Source organism: Mustelus asterias, unplaced genomic scaffold (assembly GCF_964213995.1).
Source record: "Mustelus asterias unplaced genomic scaffold, sMusAst1.hap1.1 HAP1_SCAFFOLD_1046, whole genome shotgun sequence".
NCBI lineage: Eukaryota > Metazoa > Chordata > Chondrichthyes > Carcharhiniformes > Triakidae > Mustelus > Mustelus asterias.
Window position 1 is genome coordinate 14,250 of NW_027590991.1, and position 24,521 is coordinate 38,770.

The 24,521-nt window shown below is 44.7% G+C and overlaps 2 protein-coding genes across 4 annotated transcripts; one reads left to right on the forward strand and one right to left on the reverse strand.

The window, feature by feature from the left end:
- Positions 1-3,748: 3,748 nt before the first annotated feature.
- Positions 3,749-10,941, reverse strand: LOC144487800 (uncharacterized). Of its 3 annotated transcripts, XR_013496462.1 has the most exons (3): positions 10,560-10,941; positions 4,695-6,604; positions 3,756-4,640 (listed from the first exon to the last, which is right to left on the reverse strand). XR_013496462.1 is itself a non-coding variant. In XM_078205875.1 (2 exons), exon 2 carries the CDS (start codon positions 6,260-6,262, stop codon positions 5,324-5,326), a length of 939 nt encoding a protein of 312 aa, XP_078062001.1. In that variant the 5' UTR covers positions 6,263-6,604; positions 10,560-10,941; the 3' UTR covers positions 3,749-5,323. The 3 variants fall into 3 exon arrangements, 2 of the variants coding, with proteins under 2 accessions (XP_078062001.1, XP_078062002.1); XM_078205875.1 differs by having other exon boundaries at positions 3,749-6,604; XM_078205876.1 differs by having other exon boundaries at positions 3,762-6,604; positions 10,564-10,941.
- A 5,908-nt stretch (positions 10,942-16,849) lies between these two features.
- Positions 16,850-17,239, forward strand: LOC144487796 (histone H2A-like). Its single transcript, XM_078205873.1, has one exon. It carries the CDS (start codon positions 16,850-16,852, stop codon positions 17,237-17,239), a length of 390 nt encoding a protein of 129 aa, XP_078061999.1.
- Positions 17,240-24,521: the final 7,282 nt, after the last annotated feature.

The window sequence follows — 24,521 nt, forward strand, 5'->3', positions numbered from 1 at the left end:
ATTATTGATCATCTCTGCTTGATGACCTTCATGGGCAGCAAGTTCGCGATCATGATTAATCACAATCCCCTGTATCTTAACCAACTGAAAAAATCCTATCCATTAAGCACATTTCTAGTCCAGTGATATTTATGTGTCTGGGAGCCTGCATGAAGCTTTTCAGGTCTGTGTCCGGAACAGGAAACAATGAGCGTGGATCTGTCAATCAGCCTGAATCAGCTCCTTCAGCAGAATTGAGAGGGTGAATGTTATATAGAGCAGAGTGAGAAAGGAGGGAGAATGTGTGGGATGGAGATTTACAGCCTATGGAGAATGAGAGAGGAAATAATGTTCCATAGGAACTAGAGTTGTCTTTTCTGAATTTCTATCCTGTATTGACAGTGATGATTTTTGCAAATGCCTTTACAGGATATCAGATGGTGAGGATTTGCAGACAGAAATCTCAAACCAAACATTGTCAAGACATGACAGAATCACTCATATTAATCGGGACCTGAATATTATCGGCCTTTAAATCTAGAATGCATGTCTGTTCTGTCTGCTTCTGAAAAGAGTGAGTGGAGAAGCACCGAGACGCGCACGCACACACACACCTGAGTGAAAGTGTTCCAGTGCACTGACTGAGGAAAGAGTTTTATCCAGCTACACAACCTGAAAAAAATCACACTGTTCACAGTGGAGAGAGATTGTACCGCACACATGTTGTGTGTGTGGCTTCAACTGATGTCTCACACAGGCACCATGGAGAAACGGTGGAAATGTGGGGACTGTGGAAAGGGATGCAAGTTTCCATCTCAGCTGGAAATTCACAGTCACAAAGGAGAGAAACCGTTCACCTGCTCTGATTCACTCTATCATCCCATCTGAGACACACCAGCAAGTTCACAGTGGGGAGAGACCGTTCACCTGTCCTGTGTGTGGGAAGGGATTCATTTGGTTACCCCATCTGCAGACACACCAGTGCATACACACCAGGGAGAGACCGTTCACCTGTTGTGTGTGAGGGAAGGGATTCAGTCAGTTATCCCATCTGCTGAGACAACAGCAAGTTTTTTTTATGCATTCGTGGAACACGGTCATCACTGACTGGCCAGCATTTATTGTTCATCCCTAGTTGCCTGAGGGCAGTTGAGAGTCACCACGTTGCTGAGGATCTGGAGTCACATGTAGGTCAGACCAGGTAGGGACAGCATATTTCCGAAAGGACATTAGTGGAACATTCACACTGATTAATAGGGTTGGGTTCTGCGGTTATTACTGCTGTTAATCACACCCTAGGCTGGTTGAGAGGGGTTGACATGGTTTTTAACAGAGAGTGAGTCCCTCAAAAGTAATTATCAAAGGTGCCAGAGGGGGAGATGAGTTTTTTTTTAAATTGTTTAATGTAGTGAGTAGTTCTAATTTGCCTGAAAGTAGATTCAATCGTATCTTTCCAAAGGGTAAATACTTGAAAGGGAAGAATTTGCAGGGATGTGGGAAAAGAGCAGAGCACTTGGATGAATCAGAGACTCCTTTCAAAGGGATAGCAGGGGCACAGTGGGTCAAATGGTATCCTCCTCCTGCAGCCTGTCAATCTGAGCCTTCAGCTCTTGTGCAGATTAAAAACGACAGATTTCATTGCAACCTCTTCCCTGTATATGCATTTAAAGAGATGGGTTTCTCTTTAGCTGTGTGTCCCCAAAATGACAATTGTTTGGAGGCCCATTTCCCAGTCAGTCTCCAGCATCTTCCTGCCTATTAGTGTGATATTAGTGCGATACTCATTGCAATTTACCAACTAGGACACAGGCCTCATTATTCTGAGCTCCGTCACCTGGCTATCATTGACGAGCAATGGAGAGACAGAAAGGTGTCTGAGGCCCAAATGGAAGTCAAAACTTGTAGCTTTAAACCAACTGTTAAGATCTCTGTAATGATCAATAAAGATTAATTCTCAACCCAGTGAACAAATTAAAAAATCACAAGACAGAAACTTCAAGCTTTATGACTTTTCTGCAACAAACAAACTGGTAGTAACAATGACGAAACACTATTTTTTGGAGGGGACATGTCCCTAAACTGTAAAATTGAACTTTGCCCTTTTAGTCGTAACACAATCAAATATCCCACCCAACGGTTATATTGGGCGGCATGGTAGCATATTGGTTAGCACTGCTGCTTCACAGCTCCAGCAACCTGGGTTCGATTCCCGGCTTGGGTCACTGTCTGTATGGAGTTTGCACATTCTCCTCGTGTCTGCGTGGGTTTCCTCCGGGTGCTCCGGTTTCCTCCCAGTCCAAAGATGTGCGGGTTAGGTTGATTGGCTATGCTAAAATTGCCCCTTAGTGTCCTGAGATGTGTAAATTAGAGGGATTAGCGGGTAAATGTGTAGGGATATGGGGGTTGGGCCTGGGTGGGATTGTGGTTGGTGCAGATTCGATGGGCCAGATGGCCTCTTTCTGAACTGTCGGGTTTCTATGATTCTATGATTTTACTCTGCCTTAGAATGTTAACACTGAATTCTCCAAAAACCCGTCCAAAGTGAATATTCTTTCCCCAAGGGTATATTTTCATTGTTTTCCTTTTCCATCTGGCAACCTTTAGTCCCAGAACTGTCTTTCACAGTGATTGTTCCCCGAGACGTTTTACCCCTACCTGATGCAAGGCGGATCTTCCAGCCTTGTTTCACCATTCTCAGGAATTTGTGACCAACATACGACATAGGAGCCATTTTGCCCCTTGAGTCTGCTCCACCATTTATTTAGATCATAGCTCATCTGTTTGTGTTGAGTTTAGCGTTCCGTTTTACCCCCAATTCTGGAATCAATCTAGTAAACCTCCTCTGAATGGCTTCCAATGCATTGATATCCTGTCCTGAAATCGGACAGCAAAATTGCACCAGTATTCAAGATGCAGTATTAGCAATGCCCTGTATAACTGAAGCATTATACTGTTACTTCTATGTTTAATTTCTGTCATAATAAAGGATAGCATTCCATTTGTAAGAACTTTGATTTATTTGAATTAAGATTTATAGGGCTCACTTGTTTGCAATAACCACCCTAATCATAAATCTCACCAGGTTCTAGTGACTTAGCCAAAAACCATTAAAAACGTAACAAGTCAAGAAGATAAAAAGCAAATTTTTGATTCACAGTAATTAGAGAAAGCTTAACATTAATAATTGAACAGACTTCTCTCCACCCCATGACTGTAACACAACATTCTAGAAACATAGGAAATAGAAAGCAGGTGGCCATTTGACCCTGCTCCACTATTAATTTTCATCATGGCTGATCATCGAATTCAATATCCCGATCCTCCCATATCCCTTGATTCCTTTACCCCAAGAGCTATATCTAATTTCTTCAAGTCACACAACGTTTTGGCCGCAACAACTTTCAGTGGTAGTGAATTCCACACATTCACCACCCTCTGGGTGAAAACATTTCTCCTCACCTCAGCTCTAAAAGATTTACCTCTTGTTCTGCACCCTCTCTTTTCCTTCTCTATGAATGGCATGTTTTGTCTGTATAGCGCGCAAGAAACACTACTTCTCACTGTATCCCAATACATGTGACAATAATAAATCAAATCAAATCAGATGACAAGGACATGAAGTATTGGCTCTGAATACGTGGATAACTTGGAAAACCAACAGCTCTCAAAACCTCTCGAAACATCTCTCTCTCTGCCTCTCTCCACCAAATTGGTTTCTCAAGACCCCTTTTTTATACTTTAAAAATATTCAGTCAGCAGTCTCACAACACCAGGTTAAATTCCAACAGGTTTATTTGGAAGCACGAGCTTTTGGAGCATTGCCCCTTCATCAGGTGAGTGAAGAATTCAGTTCACAAACAGGGCACATATAGACACGAACTCAATTACAAGATAATGGTTGGAATGCGAATCTTAACAGGTAATCAAGTCTTTATAGATGCAGACAATGTGAGTGAAGAAAGGGTGAAGCACAGGTTAAAGAGGTGTGAATTGTCTCCAGCCAGGACAGTCAGTGAGATTTTGCAAACCCAGGCAAGTTGTGGGGGTTACAGAAAGTGTGACATGAACCCAAGATCCCAGTTGAGGCCGTCCTCATGTGTGCAGAACTTGGCTATCAGTTTTTGCTCAGCGGTTCTGCGTTGTCATGTCTCGTGTGTCTTGGAGAACGCTTACCCGAAGATCAGAAGCTGAATGCCCTTGACTGCTGAAGTGTTCCCCAACAAGAAGGGAACACTCCTGCCTGGTAATTGTTGAACGGTGTCCATTCATCCGTTGTCGTAGCAAAAATGTTCAAAGCTAACCTGAGCCAATTGTTGGGAAGTAGCTCATTGGTCCATAACTTGTCAATGATGAAACTGATTTGGTTTTTAGCTCATTGCGCACAATGTCTTAATTTAAAGGACACCCGATCCTTTGTGGGTGGTACATGAGGACACCCGATTCTCTGTGGGTGGTACATGAGGACACCCGATCCTCTGTGGGTGGTGCGTGAGGACACCCGATCCTCTGTGGGTGGTGCGTGAGGACACCCGATCCTCTGTGGGTGGTGCGTGAGGACACCCGATCCTCTGTGGGTGGTGTGTGAGGACACCCGATCCTCTGTGGGTGGTGTGTGAGGACACCCGATCCTCTGTGGGTGGTACATGAGGACACCCGATTCTCTGTGGGTGGTACATGAGGACACCCGATCCTCTGTGGGTGGTGCGTGAGGACACCCGATCCTCTGTGGGTGGTGCGTGAGGACACCCGATCCTCTGTGGGTGGTGTGTGAGGACACCCGATCCTCTGTGGGTGGTGTGTGAGGACACCCGATCCTCTGTGGGTGGTACATGAGGACACCCGATCCTCTGTGGGTGGTGCATGACTTCGATATCCTGTTGGTGATGCCAATTTTTTCGGTAAGAATGACTGAAGACAAATTACTCGACACTCAGGTTAGTTGCAATCATCAAGTGGTCTTTGTTTTACACCGGCGGGGAGCAAGTCACTGGGCCCACCATGCAACCTCTCCATCAAACAAAGCAAACCACACATTCTTATACATTTACTTCAGCCCATCTTGCCTGGTTACAAACCAATCACAATATTAATTGACTACATACTTATCCAATCAAGCTAACTATTCAGCATCATGCTACTGTGTGATCAGCTCGTGGACAGCTCTGGACCATCACAGTCCAACAGAAAGTAACCCTTCCCAATGACCAACTGAAAGAATGAATAAAACACAGTCCTGGATGTAATTGAGAGCAGAATCCACCCCCTGTAATCACCACCTGTGATCTCGCTGGTGGGGCAGCAGATGGAGTGAATAACTAAATCCCTTCACACACACAGTACACATCTAGCACCTCTCCCCAGCATGAATTGGCTGGTGTATCTGCAGACTTAATAATCGAGTGAATCCCTTTCCACAGTCGGAGCAGGTGAATGGTGTCTCCCCAGTGTGAACTCGCTGGTGTACCTGCAGTTGGGATGACGTTTTAAATATTTTTGTGCAGTGAGAGCAGCTGAACAGTCTCTCCTCAGTGTGAATGCGCTGGTGGGACATCAGTTCCCGAGGACTTTTGAAATCTCTCCCACAGTCAGAGCATTTGAAGGGTCTCTCACTGGTGTGAGTGACATGATGGGTCAGCAGATGGGATGACTGACGGAATCGCTTCCCACACACGGTGCAGGAGAAAGGCCTCTCTCCGGTGTGAATTGGCTGGTGTCTCTGCAGGGTTGATAATCGAGTGAATCCTTTCCCACACACAGAGCAGTTGAATGGTTGCTCCCCAGTGTGAACTCTCTGGTGTATCAGCAGTTGCGATGAAGTACTGAATCGCTTCCCACACACAGAGCAGATGAGCAGTCTCTCCCTGTTGTGAACCTGCTGGTGTACCCGCAGAGTGGATGACTTTCTAAACCTCTTTGTGCAGTGAGAGCAGCTGAACGGCCTCTCCTCAGTGTGAGTGCGCTGGTGGGCCATTAGTCCCTGAGAGCTTTTGAAATCCCTCCCACAGTCGGAGCATTTAAAGGGTCTCTCATTGGTGTGAGTGACATTGTGTCTGAGTAGGCTGGGTAACTGAGTGAAGTCCTTCCCACAGATGGTGCAGCTGAACAGTCTCTCCCCGGTGTGAATGTGCTGGTGTGTCCGCAGGTTGGATGAATCATTGAATCCCTTCCCACACGCAGAGCAGGTGAATGGCCTCTCTCCAGTGTGAGTCCGTCGATGAATTTCAAGCTGAGATGGGAACCTGAATCCCTTCCCACAGTCCCCACATTTCCACTGTTTCTCCATGGTGCGGGGTCCTTGTGTCACTCCTGGTTTGACTATCAGTTGAAGCCAAACACAGTCTGTGGTCTCTCCCCGCTGTGAATGGTGCGATGTTTGTTCAGGCTCTGTAATTGGTTAAAGCTCTTTACAGTCAGCGCACAGGAACAAGCTCACTGTAGAGTGTGTGTGTGTCTCCAGTCACACTGATGTTTAAAGTCTTCTGCAACAGACTGAACCGAGAAACATTTCTTCATCTAGATTCAAAGGTTGATGATATTTAGCTGATATATATTGAGTGACTTGGTCAGAAGTTGATGTGAAGTTTGGTTTGAGATTGCTGTCTGTAATTCCTCACCTTCTGATATCCTGTAAGAGGGGTTTACAAAAATCATGACTGTCAGTACAGGACAGAAATTCAGAACAAAGAACAAAGGAAAGTACAGCACAGGAACAGGCCCTTCGGCCCTCCAAGCCCGTGCTGATCATGATACCCGAATTAAACTTAAAAAAATCTTCTGCTCTTCCTACGACCATATCCCTGTAATCCCTCCATATTCATGTACCCATCCAGATGCCTCTTAAATGTTGCTAATGTACCTGCTTCCACTACCTCCTCTGGCAGCGCATTCCACACACCCATCACTCTCTGCTTGAAAAACTTCCTCCACACATCTCCCTTAAACCTTCCCCCTCTGACCTGGAACCTGTGCCCCCTTGTAATTGACACTTGCACCCTGGGAAAACACCTCCGACTAAACAAACTGTCTATTCCTTTCATAATTTTGTAGACTTCTATTAGGTCTCCCCTCAGCCTCCATTTTTCAAGTGAAAACAATCCTAGTTTAGTAAATCTCTTCTCATAGTCAATGTCTTTGAGAACAGACAACATCCTGGTGTACCTTCTTTGCACTCTCCCAAAAGCTTCCATATCCTTCTGGTCATGTGGTGACCAGAACTGCACACAATACTCCAAATGCTGCCGAACCAAGGTTTTAAACTTCACATCAACTTCTGAATCACCTTGGCTATCTGTGTTGCCACTATTAGGGAACTGTGGACCTGCACGCCCAAATCCTCTGTATTTTAATGTTCCTTAAGGTTCTGCCATTTACAGTGTAATTCACACCTAAATTTGATCCTCCGAAATGCATCTGCTCACATTTGTCTGGATTAAACTCCACCTGTCATTTCTGTGCCTAAGTCTCCAGATTTTCTATATCCTGTTGCATCCTCTGACACTCCCTGGTACTATCAGCAATTCCACCAATCTTCGTGTTGTCCGCAAACTTACTCTTCAGACCACCCACATTTTCCTCCAGATCATTTATATATACTGCAAACAACAGATCCCAGCACTCATCTCTATGGAATACTACTAGCTACTGAGCTCCATTCTAAAAAACAACCTTCCACCGCTACTCTCTGTTTTCTATGACCAAGCAAGCTCTGTATCCATCTAACCAGCCCACCACGAATCCCACGTGATTTTTGTTATTGTACCAATCTGTCATGTGGAACCTTGTCAATCGCCTTACCAAATTCCATATAAACTACATCCACAGCTCTTTCCTCATAATTTATCATTGTCACCTCTTCAAAAAATCTGAATCAAGTTGGTGAGACATGACATTCTCTGTATAAAACCACGTTGTCTGTCACTAACTAGTCCATTTTCTTCCAAATGTGCATATCTCATGTCCCTCAGTATCTTCTCCAAAAGCTTCCCCACCCCAGACATCAGGCTCACCGGCCTACAATTTCCTGGATTATCCCTGCTTCCTTTCTGAAACAAGGGAATAGCATTGGCTATTCTCCAGTCCTTGGAACCTCACCTGTGGTCAAAGAGGAGGTGAAGATATCTGTTAAGGCCCCAGCTATTGTTTCCCTTGCCTCCCGCAGTAACCTGGGATAGATCCCATCCGACCCCGGGGACTTGTCTACCTTAATGCAATTTAGGATATCCAACACTTCTCCCTTCAATATATTGATATTCTCTAGAGCATTCACACACCCATCCCTGACCTCAACATTTGCCATGTCCTTCTCCTTGGTGAATACTTAGACAAAGTACTCATTCAGAATCTCATCCACTTCCTGTGGCTACACGCATAACTTTCCTCCTCTGTCCTTGAGTGGGACGACTCTTTCTCTTTCTTCTAATAGATGCATAAAAAGCCTTGGGATTCTCTTTGACCCTATTTACTAAAGACATGGCCCTGTTCAGCCCTCCTAATTCCATGTTTAAGTTCCTTCCTACTTTCTCTGTCCTCCTCAAGGGCTTCATCAGTTTTTAGTTGCTTCGACTTGTTGGAGGCTTGTTTTCATTTCAATTAAACCTACAATTTCCCGAATCCTGCCATTTCTATCCTTCATTTTTGTGGGGGCATGCATATCCTGCACTTCAATCAACTGGCCTTTAAAAGCCTCCCACATGTCAGACGTGGATTTGCCCTCAAATAGCTGCTCCCAATCCACATTCGCCAATTCCTGTCTAATCTGAATGTATGACAATTCCACTTTCTATGGAACATTTTTTTCTGCTCTCATTCCCCAAAAGCTGTAAATCTCTATCCAACATACTCTCCCTCCATTCTCACTCTGCTGCATCTACCATTCACTCAATTCTGCTGAAGGTGCTGATTCAGGCTGATTGACAGGTCCACACTCCCTGCTTCCTCTCCAGGACACACATCTGCAAATCTACATGTAGGCTGACAGACAGATAGATGTCTACATTAATAATAATGGGGTCACCATTGCAGATGTCAGAGCAGCTTTCTTGAAGGTCAACCCACGGAAAGCAACTGGCCCAGATGGGGTACCCAGACGTGCACTCAGATCCTGCGTGGATCAGCTGGTGGAGTTGTTCACAGACATCTTCAACCTCTCTTTAAAATTCGACGTCCCTATCTGCTTCAAGAAGATGAACATCATCCCGGTACCTAAGGAAAACCGAGCAGCGTGCCTTAACAACTATCGGCCGCTGGCTCTGACATCCATCATTATGAAGTGCTTCGAAAAGTTAGTCATAGCACAAATCAATTCCAGCCTCCCGGACTACCTGGATCCACTACAGTTTGCCCACTGCTGCAACAGGTCCACAGCAGACGCCATTTACTTGGCCCTGCACGCAACCCTGGAACACCTAGATAACAAGGACACCTATGTCAGACTCTTATTTTTTGACTACAGCCCAGCCTTCAATACTGTTATTCCCTCGAAACTCATCTCCAAACTCCGTGGCCTGGGCCTCGGCATATCGCTCTGCGACTGGATCCTGAACTTCCTAACTCACAGACCATAATCAGTAAGTATAGGCAACAACACCTTCTCCACGATCATCCTCAACACCGCTGCCCCACAATGCTGTGTTCTCAGCCCCCTACTATACTCCTTTTACACCTATGGCTGTCCGGCCAAATTTCCCTTGAATTAGATTATCAAGTTTGCTGACGACACCACTGTAGTGGGTCAGATCTCAAACAACGATGAGACAGAGTACAGGAATGAGATAGAGAATCTGGTGAACTGGTGCAGCACCAATAATCTCTCCCTCAATGTCAGCAAAATGAAGGAGATTGTCATCGACTTCAGGAAGCGTAAAGATGAACATGCCCCTGAGAACATGTCTACACCAATGGGGATGAAGTAGAAAGGGCCAAGAGCTTCAGGTTTTTAGGTGTCCAGATCACCATCAAACTGTCCTGATCCCCCCATTCCGACACTATTGTTAAGAAAGCCCACCAACACCTCTACTTTCTCAGAAGACTAAGGAAATTTGGCAAGTCAGCTACAACTCTCAGCAACTTTTACAGATGCACCATGGAAAGCATTCTTTCTGGTTGTATCACGGCTTGGTATGGCTCCTGCTCTGCCCAAGTCCGCAAGTTCACGACAAAAGGTTGTGAATGTAGCCCAATCCATCATGCAAACCAGCCTCCCATCCATTGACTCTGTCTACACTTCCCGCTGCCTTGGTAAAGGAGCCACCATAATTAAGGACCCCACGCACCCCGGACATTCTCTCTTCCACCTTTTCCTTCGGGAAAAAGATACAAAAGTCTGAGGTCACCTACCAACCAGGACAGCTTCTTCCCTGCTGCTATCAGACTTTTGAATGGACTTACCTTGTATTAAGTTGATATTTCTCTCTACCCTAGCTATGTCTGGAACGCTACATTCTGCACTCTCTCATTTCCTTCTTTGTGAACGGTATGTTTTGTCTGTATAGCGCGCAAGAAACAATACTTTCCACTGTCTATTAATACATATAACAATAAATCAAATCAAAATTACTGGATTAAAAATGTGCATAACAAACCGACTGGATTCACTTCCTTTCCCTTCAGTTGCTCCAAGTCACTGATTTCACCCAGAATGGGGACAGCAATGGAAAAGGGGAAACATTGCTTTCCTCCCAGATGCTGCCCAAAGGAGGAAGATTCAGTCTGAATATCATTGGTCAACTTCCGCATTTTGACGTCACAATGGAGCCCTGTTTGACTCAGCCAGTAGGAATCACGCTGCTCGCGGTGATGTCACTAGGTGCGCAGGCCCCGGCGCGCGGACACGGCTGCTCCGTCCTTCTCCTTATTCCCCCTTCCGCCACCTCGAGCCAAGGTTTCCAGGCAACCGGCTGCCGGCTCCGGCCAGAGCGAGAGGCTGATCGGTGAGCTCCCCCTCCCCGGCAGAAGGACTGCGCATGTCCAAGGGAATGGGGAAGCTGCGCATGTGCGGCGGTGCCCCCAGATCCCCCCCACCCCGCCGAGCTGAGGTGAACATGGGAAGAACTGGAGGACCGGAAGGAAGCTGGTCCTCCAGCCAATCAGAGCTCCCCATTGTCTGAATGCGGAAGCTGGACAATGAGGTTGTTAAGCTGCTCATTCCTGCCCAGCAAAGCGGCCCCTCTGAATGAAGATTGAGCTTCTCACAGACCAAAACTGCCTCCTGGCTCCAACATCTGTGAGTAAAACACTTTCCTTTCTCCCTCTTTTCATTGCTTTTCTCATTCTGGGGGGAAATTGCGGAACTTGCAAGAACTGAAGGGAAAGGAAGTGTATCCAGGGAGAATGCAGATTCTGGAAAGGTTGGCCCAAATCTCTCTCTCTCTCTCTCAAAGATATTTTCATCCTTTGCTCCCTCAGCTTGACTCATTTATTTGTCTGGCGAAAAGGATGGTCTCTTTCCTCATGTTCGCAATTAAAGTGCTGGCTTCCCCTGACATTTAAGGGTACAATAAATTATAGGACAGAGATATGTCTATTATTCTTATATGATACACGAGATATTTATGGTTCTGTTGCACAGCAATATTGTACTGCAACTATATTATATATTTTCAGTCATTTCTTCCCTCAGAGTTGTTAGTCTTTAGATTTCTCTTCCACAGGGACCAGTCTGAAAGACGTGCTGGGTAGGTGCATTAGTTATGCTAAATTCTCCCTCAGTGGACACAAACAGGCACCAGAATGTGGCGAACAGGGGATTTTCGCATTAACTCCATTGCAGTGTTAATGTAAACCGACTTGTGACACGACTAAATGAACTTTAAAACAGTTGAGGCTGTTGATCATTGAATGTGTTTACAGATGAGTTAGACAGATTTTAGATTGAGTCAAGAGTTTGGGGAACAGATGGGAAAATGGAGTGAAAGCTAAGATGTGGGTGTTTTCCTCACCCAAGGATGTGGTGAAGCTTTGAAATTCTCTACCCCAGAGGACTGTGGAGCCTCAGTCATCAAATATTTTCAAGACAGAGATGATGAAATCGCTGGGCCTCTGACGCAAATGTTTGTCTCGTCACTGGACGCAGGTGAGGTCCTGGAGGATTGGAGGATAGCTAATGTGGTCCCGTTATTTAAGAAGGGTAGGAAGGATAACCTGTGTAATTATAGGTCGGTGAGCTTGACGTCCGTGGTGGGGAAGTTGTTGGAGAAGATTCTTAGAGATAGGATGTATGCGCATTTAGAAAGGAATAAACTGATTAACGATAGTCAGCATGGTTTTGTGAGAGGGAGGTCATGCCTCACTAACCTGGTGGAGTTTTTTGAAGAAGTGACCAGAATGGTTGACGAGGGAAGGGCCGTGGATGTAGTCTATATGGACTTTAGTAAAGTGTTTGACAAAGTCCCTCATGGTAGGCTGGTGAAAAAGGTTGGACCTCATGGGATAAAGGGGGAGGTGGCTAGATGGGTGGAGAACTGGCTTGGTCACAGAAGACAGAGGGTGGTAGTGGAAGGGTCTTTTTCCGGCTGGAGGCCTGTGACTAGTGGTGTTCCGCAGGGCTCTGTATTGGGACCTCTGCTGTTTGTGATTTATATAAACGATCTGGAAGAAGGTGTAACTGGGGTGATCAGTAAGTTTGCGGACGACACAAAATTGGCAGGACTTGCAGATAGTGAGGAGCATTGTCAGAAGCTACAGAAGGATATAGATAGGCTGGAAATTTGGGCAAAGAAATGGCAGATGGAGTTCAATCCTGATGAATGCGAAGTGATGCATTTTGGTAGAAATAATGTAGGGAGGAGCTATACGATAAATGGCAGAACCATAAAGGGTGTAGATACGCAGGGGGACCTGGGTGTGCAAGTCCACAGATCCTTGAAGGTGACGTCACAGGTGGAGAAGGAGGTGAAGAAGGCATATGGCATGCTTGCCTTTATAGGACGGGGCATAGAGTATAAAAGTTGGGGTCTGATGTTGCAGATGTATAGAACGTTGGTTCGGCCGCATTTGGAATACTGCATCCAGTTCTGGTCGCCACACTACCAGAAGGACGTGGAGGCTTTGGAGAGAGTACAGAGGAGGTTTACCAGAATGTTGCCTGGTATGGAGGGGCTTAGTTATGAGGAGAGATTGGGTCAACTGGGGTTGTTCTCCCTGGAAAGATGGAGGATGAGGGGAGACTTAATAGAGGTGTATAAAATTATGAAAGGCATAGATAGGGTGAACGGTGGGAAGCTTTTCCCCGGGTCGGTGGTGACGTTCACGAGGGGTCATAGGTTCAAGGTGAAGGGGGGGAGGTTTAACACAGATATCAGAAGGACGTATTTTACACAGAGGGTGGTGGGAGCCTGGAATGCGCTGCCAGGCAAGGTGGTGGAGGCGGACACACTGGGAACGTTTAAGACTTATCTAGACAGCCATATGAACGGAGTGGGAATGGAGGGATACAAAAGAATGGTCTAGTTTGGACCAGGGAGCGGCACGGGCTTGGAGGGCCGAAGGGCCTGTTCCTGTGCTGTATTGTTCTTTGTTCTTTGATAGATTCCGAGATGTTGCGGATATCAAGGGAGATGAGGGACAGTGTGGAAAATTATGCTGAGGTAGATTGGCCATTGATCTCATTGAATGCTTGAGCAGGCTTGATGGGCGGAATGGCCAACGGATCCTCCTATTTCTTATGATTTTTGTGCCCTGGACAGGAAGCGATGAGCATGGAGCTGTCAATCAACATGAATCAGCACCTTTACAAGAATTGGGGGGGGTGAATATTACGTGCAGCAGAGTGTAAAAGGGGGGTGAGCGTATGGAATGCAGATTTACAGCTTTTGGGGAACAACAGAGGAAAGAATGTTTCATAGAAACCAGAATTGTCTGTTTTTGAATTTCTATCCGATACTGACAGTGATGTTTTTTGTAAACTCCCTTTACAGGATATCAGAAGAGGAGGAATTACAGACAGAAATCTCAAATGTCACGTTAAGATCTGACAGAGTCACTCGATTCCTTGGGTCCTGAATATCATTGGCCTTTGAATCTGGAAGGAGAAATGTTTGTCTGCTTCAAACGTTTTGAAACATCAATGTGACTGGAAAACCATCAAGACAGACTCACACCCAAGTGAAGGTGTTCCAGTCCACTGATTGCAGGACGAATTGTCACCACTTACACAGCTTGAATAAATATATCACCATTCAGAGCAGGGAGAAACCGTACACTTCTTGTGTGTGTGGTCAAGGCTTCAACTGATTGTCCAACCTGGAGAGACAGAAGAAGAACCGAAATATGGAGAAGCCATGGAAATGTGGGGACTGTGGGAAGGAATACAGATTCCCATCTGTGCTGGAAGCTCATCGACGAATTCACACTGGGGAAAGGCCGTTCACTTGCATTCGGTGTGGGAAGGGATTCACTCAGTTATTCCACATGTTGAGACACCAGCAAGTTCACACTGGGGAGAGGCCTTTCACTTGCTCTCAGTGTGGGAAGGGATTCACTCAGTTATCGAACCTAAATTCACACCAGCGAGTTCACACTGGGGTGAGGCCGTTCAACTGCTCTCAGTGTGGAAAGGGATTCACGCAGTTATCCCAACTACAGTTACACCAGCAAGTTCACACTGGCGGGAGGCTACTCATCTGCTCTCAGTGTGGGAAGAAATTCAGATATTCATCCAATTTGCAGAGACACCAGCAGCTCCACACTGGAGAAAAGCCATTCACCTGCTCTCGGTGTGGGAAGGGATTCACTCGTTCATGCACTCTGCAGAGACACCAGTGAATTCACACTGGGGAGAAGCCATTCACATGCTCTCATTGTGGGAAGGCATTCAGACATCAATCCACTCTGCATTCACACCAGCGAGTTCACACCGAGGAGAGACCATTCACCTGCTCTGAGCAGGAGAAGGCATTCAGTGGTCAGTCCCACCTACAAAAACACCAGCGAGTCGACGCCAGGGAGAGGCCATTCGCCTGCTCCCAGTGTGGGGACAGATTTTGTAATTCATCACACCTGCTGAGACACCACCAAATTCACAAGTGATTCCAGGGGGTGGATTCTGCTGTTATTGTTTCTGTTCTCAATTACATCCAGCACTGCATTTTGTTCATTCTCACAGTTGGTCAATGGAAAGATTATCTTTCCGCTGGACTGGCCAGTCCCACAACATTCCCTGCAGTGGCCTGGTGCTCTTTAAAACTTGTTGCGATACCTGGTTTCGAAATTCACAAGGATTACAGAATGAAAACATGTTTAGAAGTTGGAAGACATTTCGGTCCCATTTGAAACCTGTCACATTGCCATGACGATGGGATGTGGTGGTTACATTTCGGTTTTGTTTAATTTATCTGGGTGTTTCTCACTGAAGAAAACTATCAAAATTAGAGTGGCAAGTTGTCTGAGGTGGACTGGGAAACTATATTTAAAGGTATGATGGGAGTCAGGTAATAGCTAATATTTAAATATTAAATATTACGTATTGCCAAGATAGTCAGTTCGCTCAGTTGTCTGGACCACTGGTTCATGATGCGGAATGATGACAGCGGCATGGAATCAAATTCTGTACCAGCTGGCGTTACCCATGAAGTTCGCACCTTCTCAATCTTGCCCCTCGCCTGAGGTTAACCCCTCAGGGTTAAATCAGCCTGTCATAATACCTGTTGGCTCTCTCTCAAAGGGGAGAGCAGCCTATTGTGATGATACTGTGCCTTTAAGAAATGTATTTTAATATTTATTTCTATTTCATCGAAGAATCCATAGAATCCCTACAGCGCATAAGGAGCCATTCAGACCATTGAGCCTGTACCAACAACAATCCCACCTCGGCTCCATCCCCAAATCCAAAATATTTACCCTGCTGACCCCCTGACACTAAGTGGCAATTTAGCATAGCCAATCCACCTAACCTACATATCATTGGACACTAACGGACATTTTAACATGGCCAATCCACCTGACCGGCACATCTTTGGACTGTGGGAGGAAATGGGACACCTGGAAGAAATGCATGTGGGGAACGTCCACACAGGCCGGAATTGAAGCCAGATGGGTGAGGAAATCTAATCGTCAGTCTCTGTGAAAAGCTGTATCCGGCACCTTCCTATTCGATGGTTAGAATGCAAAATGGAATAACTTCCACTGCTGTTTGTGTCTCCTGTTCTGTAAACCAAACATTAACCCAGAATTCACTCAGCTGCCTTCGCTTTGTGCTGAAAGCTGTTATTATTCTGTTATTTTCACAGCCCCTAAATGACCTCATTCGCGGCTATTTTTCGCGGTAACGGTCCCTTCTCTCAATTCCTGAAATGTTCGTTGATTCATCATTTTATTCACAGTAATTCCCCGCAGGGTAACAGTCCGGAGTGGGATTATTACAGAGCAGAATAAGGACAGTGTGAGGACTCGATCCGGCTCCCTGTTTCAGTGAAGGACACTGGGTTCTGATTGAAGACTAAACGGAGTGTTTTCCTTCTGGGAATGCTGTGAACAGGGATTGATTCCCGCCCGGGACAGTTAGAAAGCGATAGGAGAATGAAGCACATTGAAAGAAAATGTTAAAGTCGCGCCTGCGATTGGTGACGGGAAGAGCTGAATAAAAGCAAATCAATAGAAGGGATTTGAAATCTCTGACTAAGGGCGACATTGATTTGAATTCGCTCCTTTCCCACAATGAAATTGGCGGCTTTTGGAAATGGACAAATTCTCTGCTTCTGCCGGTTGTTGTGGGGAAATCCCGCCCTCTTCTGTTTCCAGTGAGCTGATTGGTGAAGAATATAGGCAAATGAGGTGAATAGAGCAGCGGCCAATCAGAGGAGCTGTCAGTTTATAAGAACAGTCAATGCTGGAGAAATTGCTGATTCTTTGTGAAAGTGTTTGTGAGATTGTGCAAATGTCTGGAAGAGGAAAGGGCGGCGGGAAAGCTCGGGCCAAGGCCAAGTCTCGCTCCTCCCGGGCTGGACTGCAGTTCCCGGTGGGCCGTGTTCACAGGCTCCTGAGAAAGGGCAACTATGCTGAGCGTGTGGGTGCCGGAGCCCCGGTCTATCTGGCTGCTGTGCTCGAGTATCTGACCGCTGAAATCCTGGAGCTGGCCGGGAACGCGGCCCGGGACAACAAGAAGACCCGCATCATCCCCAGACACCTGCAGCTGGCCGTCCGCAACGACGAGGAGCTCAACAAGCTGCTGGGAGGGGTGACCATCGCTCAGGGCGGGGTGCTACCTAATATCCAGGCCGTGCTGCTGCCCAAGAAAAGCAGCGCTGGGACCGCGAAGAGCAAGTGAAGCGACCATTCTTTAATCTGATAACCCAAAGGCTCTTTTCAGAGCCACTCACTTTATCTGAAAAAGGGCGACCTGGTGTCTATCGGTCAGATTCTGCACTGCTATTCACAGCACAGCTGTTTCCCACGTTGTCTTATCGATCCGAAGTGTTCTCTGTGCACGGAATTATTGACACAAACAGTATTTTGATGTTTGCAACTTGCTGCTATTTATTGGGGAAACTATCCCAGTGAACTGAAATGATCCTATTTCCAATATCATTTCTTTGAAATGTAAGTCTGTGATGCAACTGATAATTGCATTGTCTTTAATCATGAATTTTCAGAGCCACTCACTTTATCTGAAAACAGGTTGAATTATTATCTGTCCTCATGTGCAAGTGTCTCTGCAATGACTATATCTGTGCCAGTGGGTTTCTGAGAGACACGTTTCATACTCTGAACCTAATTGACATCAATTCCGAGCTCAGCTGTGAATACCACTATTCATAGAGAAAGTATATTAGGGGAAGAAAGTCTAGTAATCTGATATGATCGCAGATCCAATCAAACCAAAAGAGAAAATGCTGGAACATCTCAGCCGGTCTGGCAGCATCTGTAAGGCGAGAAAGGAGCTGACGTTTCGAGTCCAGATGACCCTTCGTCAAAGCAGATCCAATAAAATTGCTCTCAAATTGTCTGCGCTACAAATGTTAACCATGATGTGGAGTTGCCGGCGTTGGACTGGGATAGGCACAGTAAATAGTCTCACAACACCAGGTTAAAGTCCAACAGGTTTATTTGGTCGCAAATGCCATGGTTGCTGTGGCAGGGTTGTGTGGTGTCGTGGTCACTGTTCTGAAGGCTGGAGGCTGGGTAGTTAGCTGCGGAAACTTATCCACGGTCTGCGTTTTAAACTGAGTGGACAAAAACAGTTCAAACGCAAATTTCGACGACTAAGTAAAGCAGTTTTATCTTTCGGACATAAAATTCGGGTTCAATTCTTTTTTATGAAAAGTTATTCAAATAGAAGAAGAAATCTCTGAACTAATAAATGAGTTCTCAATCAGAGACAAAAGGGGAAGGAACACATTTAACTCACTGATTGTAATCTCAATAATCTTGGTGCCTGATGATGTAAATATAAACGTTACTGGGGTGGTTGCATCATTCTGACAAATAAGTAGTTGTAATGGCCGAGTGGTTAAGGCGTTAGACTTCAAATTCAATGACGGATTTTCCGCGCAGGTTCGAACCCCGCTCGCAGCGAGTGTGATTGAAGCTGTTGACTCGGCTTTCCCAAGCACCTCCTGACGTGAGAGTGAAATGCAATTTCCAGTTGTAAGTACTCTGAGTGTTGTAAACTCTAGGCCTGTTGCTGGAAGGTGAGATTCGACAGGGCATCTGGGTGCAGTGCCAGATTGAAGCATAAACTAAACAAGCTACAGCTTAGGGCCTCACAATCCGCAGGGGCCTCACAAAATTTCAGAAGGTTTACAATGAAGAGAACATTTAAGGAGTGGATACCAGAAAAGAAAAAGAAAGCACCAGCTTGAAGAGCAACTCAAAAAATTACCAAAATCTATGAGAGATATCAAGCCAGCCAAATGATAAATATGTAATTGGTAAATGCACTCATTTGAAAATAATTTGTATTTTTCAATTTAAATACCTTGCTATTAAATAATTAAAAGGTTTTCAATTCTTTTATGGCGACCCAAGGTCCTGTTTTGGCACGCACCTTTGTGAGACCTTTTGGTGTAACTTTTTAACAAGGGGCCTCCAAGCTTTATATAGCTTAGGGCCTCACCAAGTCTAAATCCGGCACTGCCTGGGTGTGACAAGATCGGTGGAAAAACCTCCATCTGTGCTGCAACCTTTCTGAGGTTCTTTCTATGATTGTTTGTGTTTCGATATTTAATGAAAGTGAGAACTGAAAATAGATATCTGACCCGTGCAAAAGTTACTGCTGCTTCGCACAGCTCAACTCAAGGAGCAGTGCATGGATTGGGCTGTTTCTGAATGTCACAAAATTGTTTGACATCCGCTCCAATCACCCAATGAGCAGAAGCAGATTGGTGTATTACTGAAATGATCTCAAACATTGTTTGTGCTGATGATTTTTCTTTTACGATGGTTCCTAATAATTAGTGTTTGAAAAATTATATTGATAGATTTTATATCTTTTATTTCATCTGTTCCTCAGTTAAGTCAGTTATTTTTCTGTTTGCAGGCAGATATTTGAAGGAACCAAATGATTCCTCGATGCAAGCACAATTTCATCAAGCCAGTTCCAACACAAAGCAGTTCCAGTCTCACTCACAAAGCACAGAAATACTGCCAGCTCATTGTCACAAAGAGAAGTATTCAGCCCCACACTGTTCCCAAAGTAAGAGACAACTTTTAATCCAAGAATTGAAAAGCACGAGAGGCTGATTTTTTTCTCATTTCCCTCCAAAATAGGACCATAGGATCAGGAGTGGGCCATTCAGCCCATTGAGCCTGCTCCACCATCCAATCTGATCACACACTTCAATGCCTTTTTCCCACTCTATCTCCAGATCCCTTTATGTTATTGGCATTTCAAAACCTGTTAATGTGTATTTTAAAAATACTCAATGACTAAGCTTGCACAATCCTCTGGGCTAGAGAATTCCAATGTCCCCCAGCTTACTGAGTTTAAAAAAAAACTCTGATCTCTCTCTCAATGTGGTACCCCTAATTTTGAAATTGTGTTTCTTGGTCCTAGACAGTCATGATGTGGAGATGCAGGCGTTAGACTGGGGTAAACACAGTAAGAAGTCTAACAACACCAGGTTGAAGTCCAACAGGTTTATTTGGTAGCAAAAGCCACTAGCTTTCTGAACAGGCTGTTCCTTCATCAGGTGGGTGGGAGTTCTGATCACAGACAGGGCACAAAGACACAAACTCAATTTACATGAATAATTATTGGAATGTGAGTCTTTACAGCTAATCAAGTCTTAAAGGTACAGACAATGTGAGTGGAGGGAGCATTAAGCACAGGTTGAAGAGATGTGTATTGTCTCCAGACAGGACAGCTAGTAAGATTTTGCACATCCAAGCAAGTTGTGACATAAAGTGTGACATAAACCCAGTTATTTGTTCTAGCTGTCCTGTCTGGAGACAATACACATCTCTTTAACCTGTGCTTCATGCTCCCTCCACTCACATTGTCTGTGTTGTCAGACTTCTTACCTAGACAGTCAACCAGGGGATGCATTTTACCTGCACATACCCTGTCTATGTGCAGAATGTGCACATAGTGTGGCGACCAGAATTGAACACTATCTTCCAAGTGCGGCCTAACTAAGGTTCTATAAAGCTGCAACATGACTTGCAATTTTTAAACTCAATGCCCCAAATATTCTTACTAATGTAAGGCGGGCAAAATTGCAAAGTACACTAGTTATGGTCTAACCAAGCTGCTATACAGTAAAAGTAAGACTTCACTCCTGGAAAACTCAAATCCTCCTGCAGTAAAGGCCAACATACCATTTTCAATGAGGACATCCAGGTCCCTTTATACATCTACACTTTTGAATATCTTACCATTTCAGAAATACTCTGCACTCCCCCTAGTATCAACGTGGAAAACCTCATATGGTGGCACAGTGGTTAGCACTGCTGCCTCAGTGCCAGGGACCTGGGTTCAATTCTGGCCTCAGGTCACTGTCTGTGTGGGGTTTGCACATTCTACCCATATCTGCATGGGTTTCCTTCAGGGGATTGTCGGGGGACTAGCAGGGTAGGAATATTGTCAATGCATGCTTGATGGGCCGATTGGACTCATTCTGCACTGTCAGAACACTATTTCTCTATATTTTCCACATTTTATTCCATTTGCAAAGACTTTCCAAGGCCTCTTGATGCTGCTTTGTATCTTCCACATGACACATATTTCCACCGAGCTTTGTGTCATCTGAAAACTTGTCACTATTGCATTTGACCTACAGGTAGATACATCACAAGATTTTAAAGTCACCCACTCACAGATATAAAATACTGTCACATTCGTCACAAATTAACTAACAATTCATCACGAGAACAGACAAAAACTGTACAATAATGAATAAATTGCAATTAATTCACTCAGAATTTAGATAGAGAAACATGTTATAAACAATCCAATTTTTCTCAATCAGTTAGACTGAAAGATGCAATGACGATTCCCTTACTACAATCTGTAGGAATTACTTACCAGGCTCTGTATCCAGATGTTACTATTCACAGGGCTATAAATTGAATATTATTCAATTGAAAAGAAAACAAATATCATGTGTTACATTTTAAACAAGTAATTTCTAACAAAGTACCAGAATGCATGTAATTTTAAGGTTCAGAAGTATCTCACATTTGATACAACATCAGAGACACTTGTATAAAGATTGAGTCCTGCACTCACATAGATAAGAAGAGAATCACAGATGTAAAATTAATGCTACATTCACAAACTCTCGAGAGACGGACAGAAGAGCAAGGTTTTCCAAAATGTACTAGAGATGGTCCACTACGGTGTGATTCCTACATCTAAACGTTCATGAGGGAAATCATGAAACAAAATGATCTCAACACTCGCACAGTATCAGCAAGTAACATTTGTAGAATGAATCTTGCAGTCATACACAGCACCACAGAGAGATACAGTAGGAAAAGTACATCCAGATGTTGTACCGGAGACTGATGCATACAGTATGAATCGGACACTCATGTAGTTACTCAATGACTGAGGATGGCAGAACTGAAATCAAACTCTCGTTGACTTCAAGACACTTAAGGTGAATCCAAAATTGTACACAGTATTCCTGCAGAGGTCTCACTAACACCGTGTAAAATTGCAACAAAATCTCCATAGTTTTGAATTCCATCCCCTTTACCGTGTTGGCCAGAATGCCCTTTGCCGCCTTAACAATTAGTTGAATCTGCCTACTAGCTTTTTTTACATTCTTGCATTAGAAACCTAGGTCCATCTGTACTTCACTCACCTGCAGTCTCTCTCCATTTAGATGATAATCTACCTTTTGTTTCTTCCTGCCACAGCACATGAGCTCACACTTACCCACATTAAACTCCATTTGCTCGATTTTTGCCCAATTACCCAATCTATTTCCATTGCAGATTCGCAATATCCTCATTAAAACCTGCCCTTTCATCTATCTTTGAATAGTTGGCAAATTTGGAAACCTTACATTCCATTCCTTCTTCCACTTTAATAGTGTAAATGATCAACAATTGCAGGCCAAGAAATGATTTCTATGATACTTCATTAGTTACATATTTGCACTCTGAAAATAATCCATTTTTTCCAACTCTGTTTTCTCTGTGATAGACAGTTTTCAGTCCATGCTAACGCACTTTCTGCAATTCTATGGACGTTTCCTTTATGCACCAGCCTCTTATGTGGTACCTTGTCAAATGTTTTTTTGGAAATCTATATACACTATATCTAGAGGTTGATCTCTATCAATTCTCCCTGTAACATCCTCAAAGAATTCAAGTAAACTTGTCAAACATGATTTACATTTTGTAAAACCATGTTGACTCGGTTTGATTACATTCAACTTTCCAAAATGATTAGCTATTTCCTCATTGATTATTGACACCAGTGTCTTGCTAATAATAGCTGCGAAACTAACTGGCCTACAGCTCCCACCTTCTGTCATTTTCCCTTTCTTAGCAACCTAGTCACATTGGCTGTGTTCCAATCTTCTGGTAACTTCTTGGTACTGAGAGAGCTAGAAGCTGGGTCAATGAGTATAGGCAGATTGATAATCAATAAAGGAATCAAGGATTATGAGGATAGGGTGAGATAGTGAAATTTGGATTATCATGTCGGATCACTCATTGAATGGTGGAGCAGAATTGAGAGTCTGAGTGGCCTACTCCTGCTCCTAATTTATTTGCTATCCCATCCTTTCTAAAAGTTTGTAGCATTTTCCCTGCTGTTGATGTCAGGCTAATGGGTCTGTGGTTTTCCCTTCTCTCTCTTCCTCAAGTAATCAGTTTACATTTACCACCTTTCAATCTGCAGGAACCATTGCCAAATCTATAGAATTTGGAAAGATGACTACCAATGTATCCAACATCTCCAGTTTAAGTTTATTTATTAGTGTCACAAGTAGGCTTACATTAACACTGCAATGAAGTTACTGTGGAAATTCCCTCGTCGCCACACTCTGGTGCCTGTTCGGATACACTGAGGGAGAATTTAACATAGCCAATGCCTGTCTTTCGGACTGTGGGAGGAAACCAGAGCAGCCGGAGGAACGTCATGCAGACACGGGGAGAACATGCAGACTCTGCACAGACACTGACCCAAGCCGGGAATTGAACCCAGGTCCCTGGCACTGTGAGGCAGCAATGCTAACCATTGTGCTGCCCCTCATGTCCGGCAGCTGTGGGATTCAAACCTACGCCCCCAGAGACTGCAACCTTAATCCAGCACCTTAGACCGGCCACGCTACCACCCCTTTCAAAACTCTGGAATTTACATCAGCTTATGGGGATTTATTAAATTTCAACCCCATTAATTTCTCGAGTTTTTTTTCCACTAATACCAACCTCTTTCAGTTCCTCATGCTCACTACTCCCTTGGTTCTCTCGCATATTTAGGGTGATTTCTGAATCTTCCTCCGTGAAGACAGACACACATTTAGTTGATCTGCCATTTATCTGTTCCACATTATAAACTCTCCTGTCTCTGCCTGGAATGGATCACATTTGTCCTTGCTAATCTTTTCCTTTTCTACTTTCTATGCTTTTTATGTTTCTCACCAATCTGCTCTCATATTCTATTTTCTCTTTCTTTTTTTAGTTTCTTGGTCCCCCTTTACTGAATTCTAAAACATGTTCCCAATCCTGAAGCTTATGACTATTTTGGGCAGGATACGAGTCCCTTCCTTTGATCTGATGGAATCTTCCACTGTCCTTCTTAGCCACAGTTGCTTCGCTTTTGCTGTTGGATTTTTGTTCCTTAAAGGAATCTATAATTGTTGTATATATGTGAAATTAAAGTCTCCCAAAATTCCCAGAGGACCATAATGTTAAGACCCAGGCCAGAAACTCCAAGGTATCTTGTCAAGTTAACCTAGACCCTAAATGTTACATTTGATTTTGGCAGTAGGGTGAGCATTATGTATTTCACTCCAGGTATGATTTAATTTTGATTTGGGGGGGCGGGGGGGTGGGGCGGGGGTCGGGGCGGGGGGGCGGGGCGGCGGGAGGGGGCAGGGGGGGCGGGGGCGGCGGGGGGCGGGGGGGGTGGGGGGGAGGGGGCGGCGGGGGGA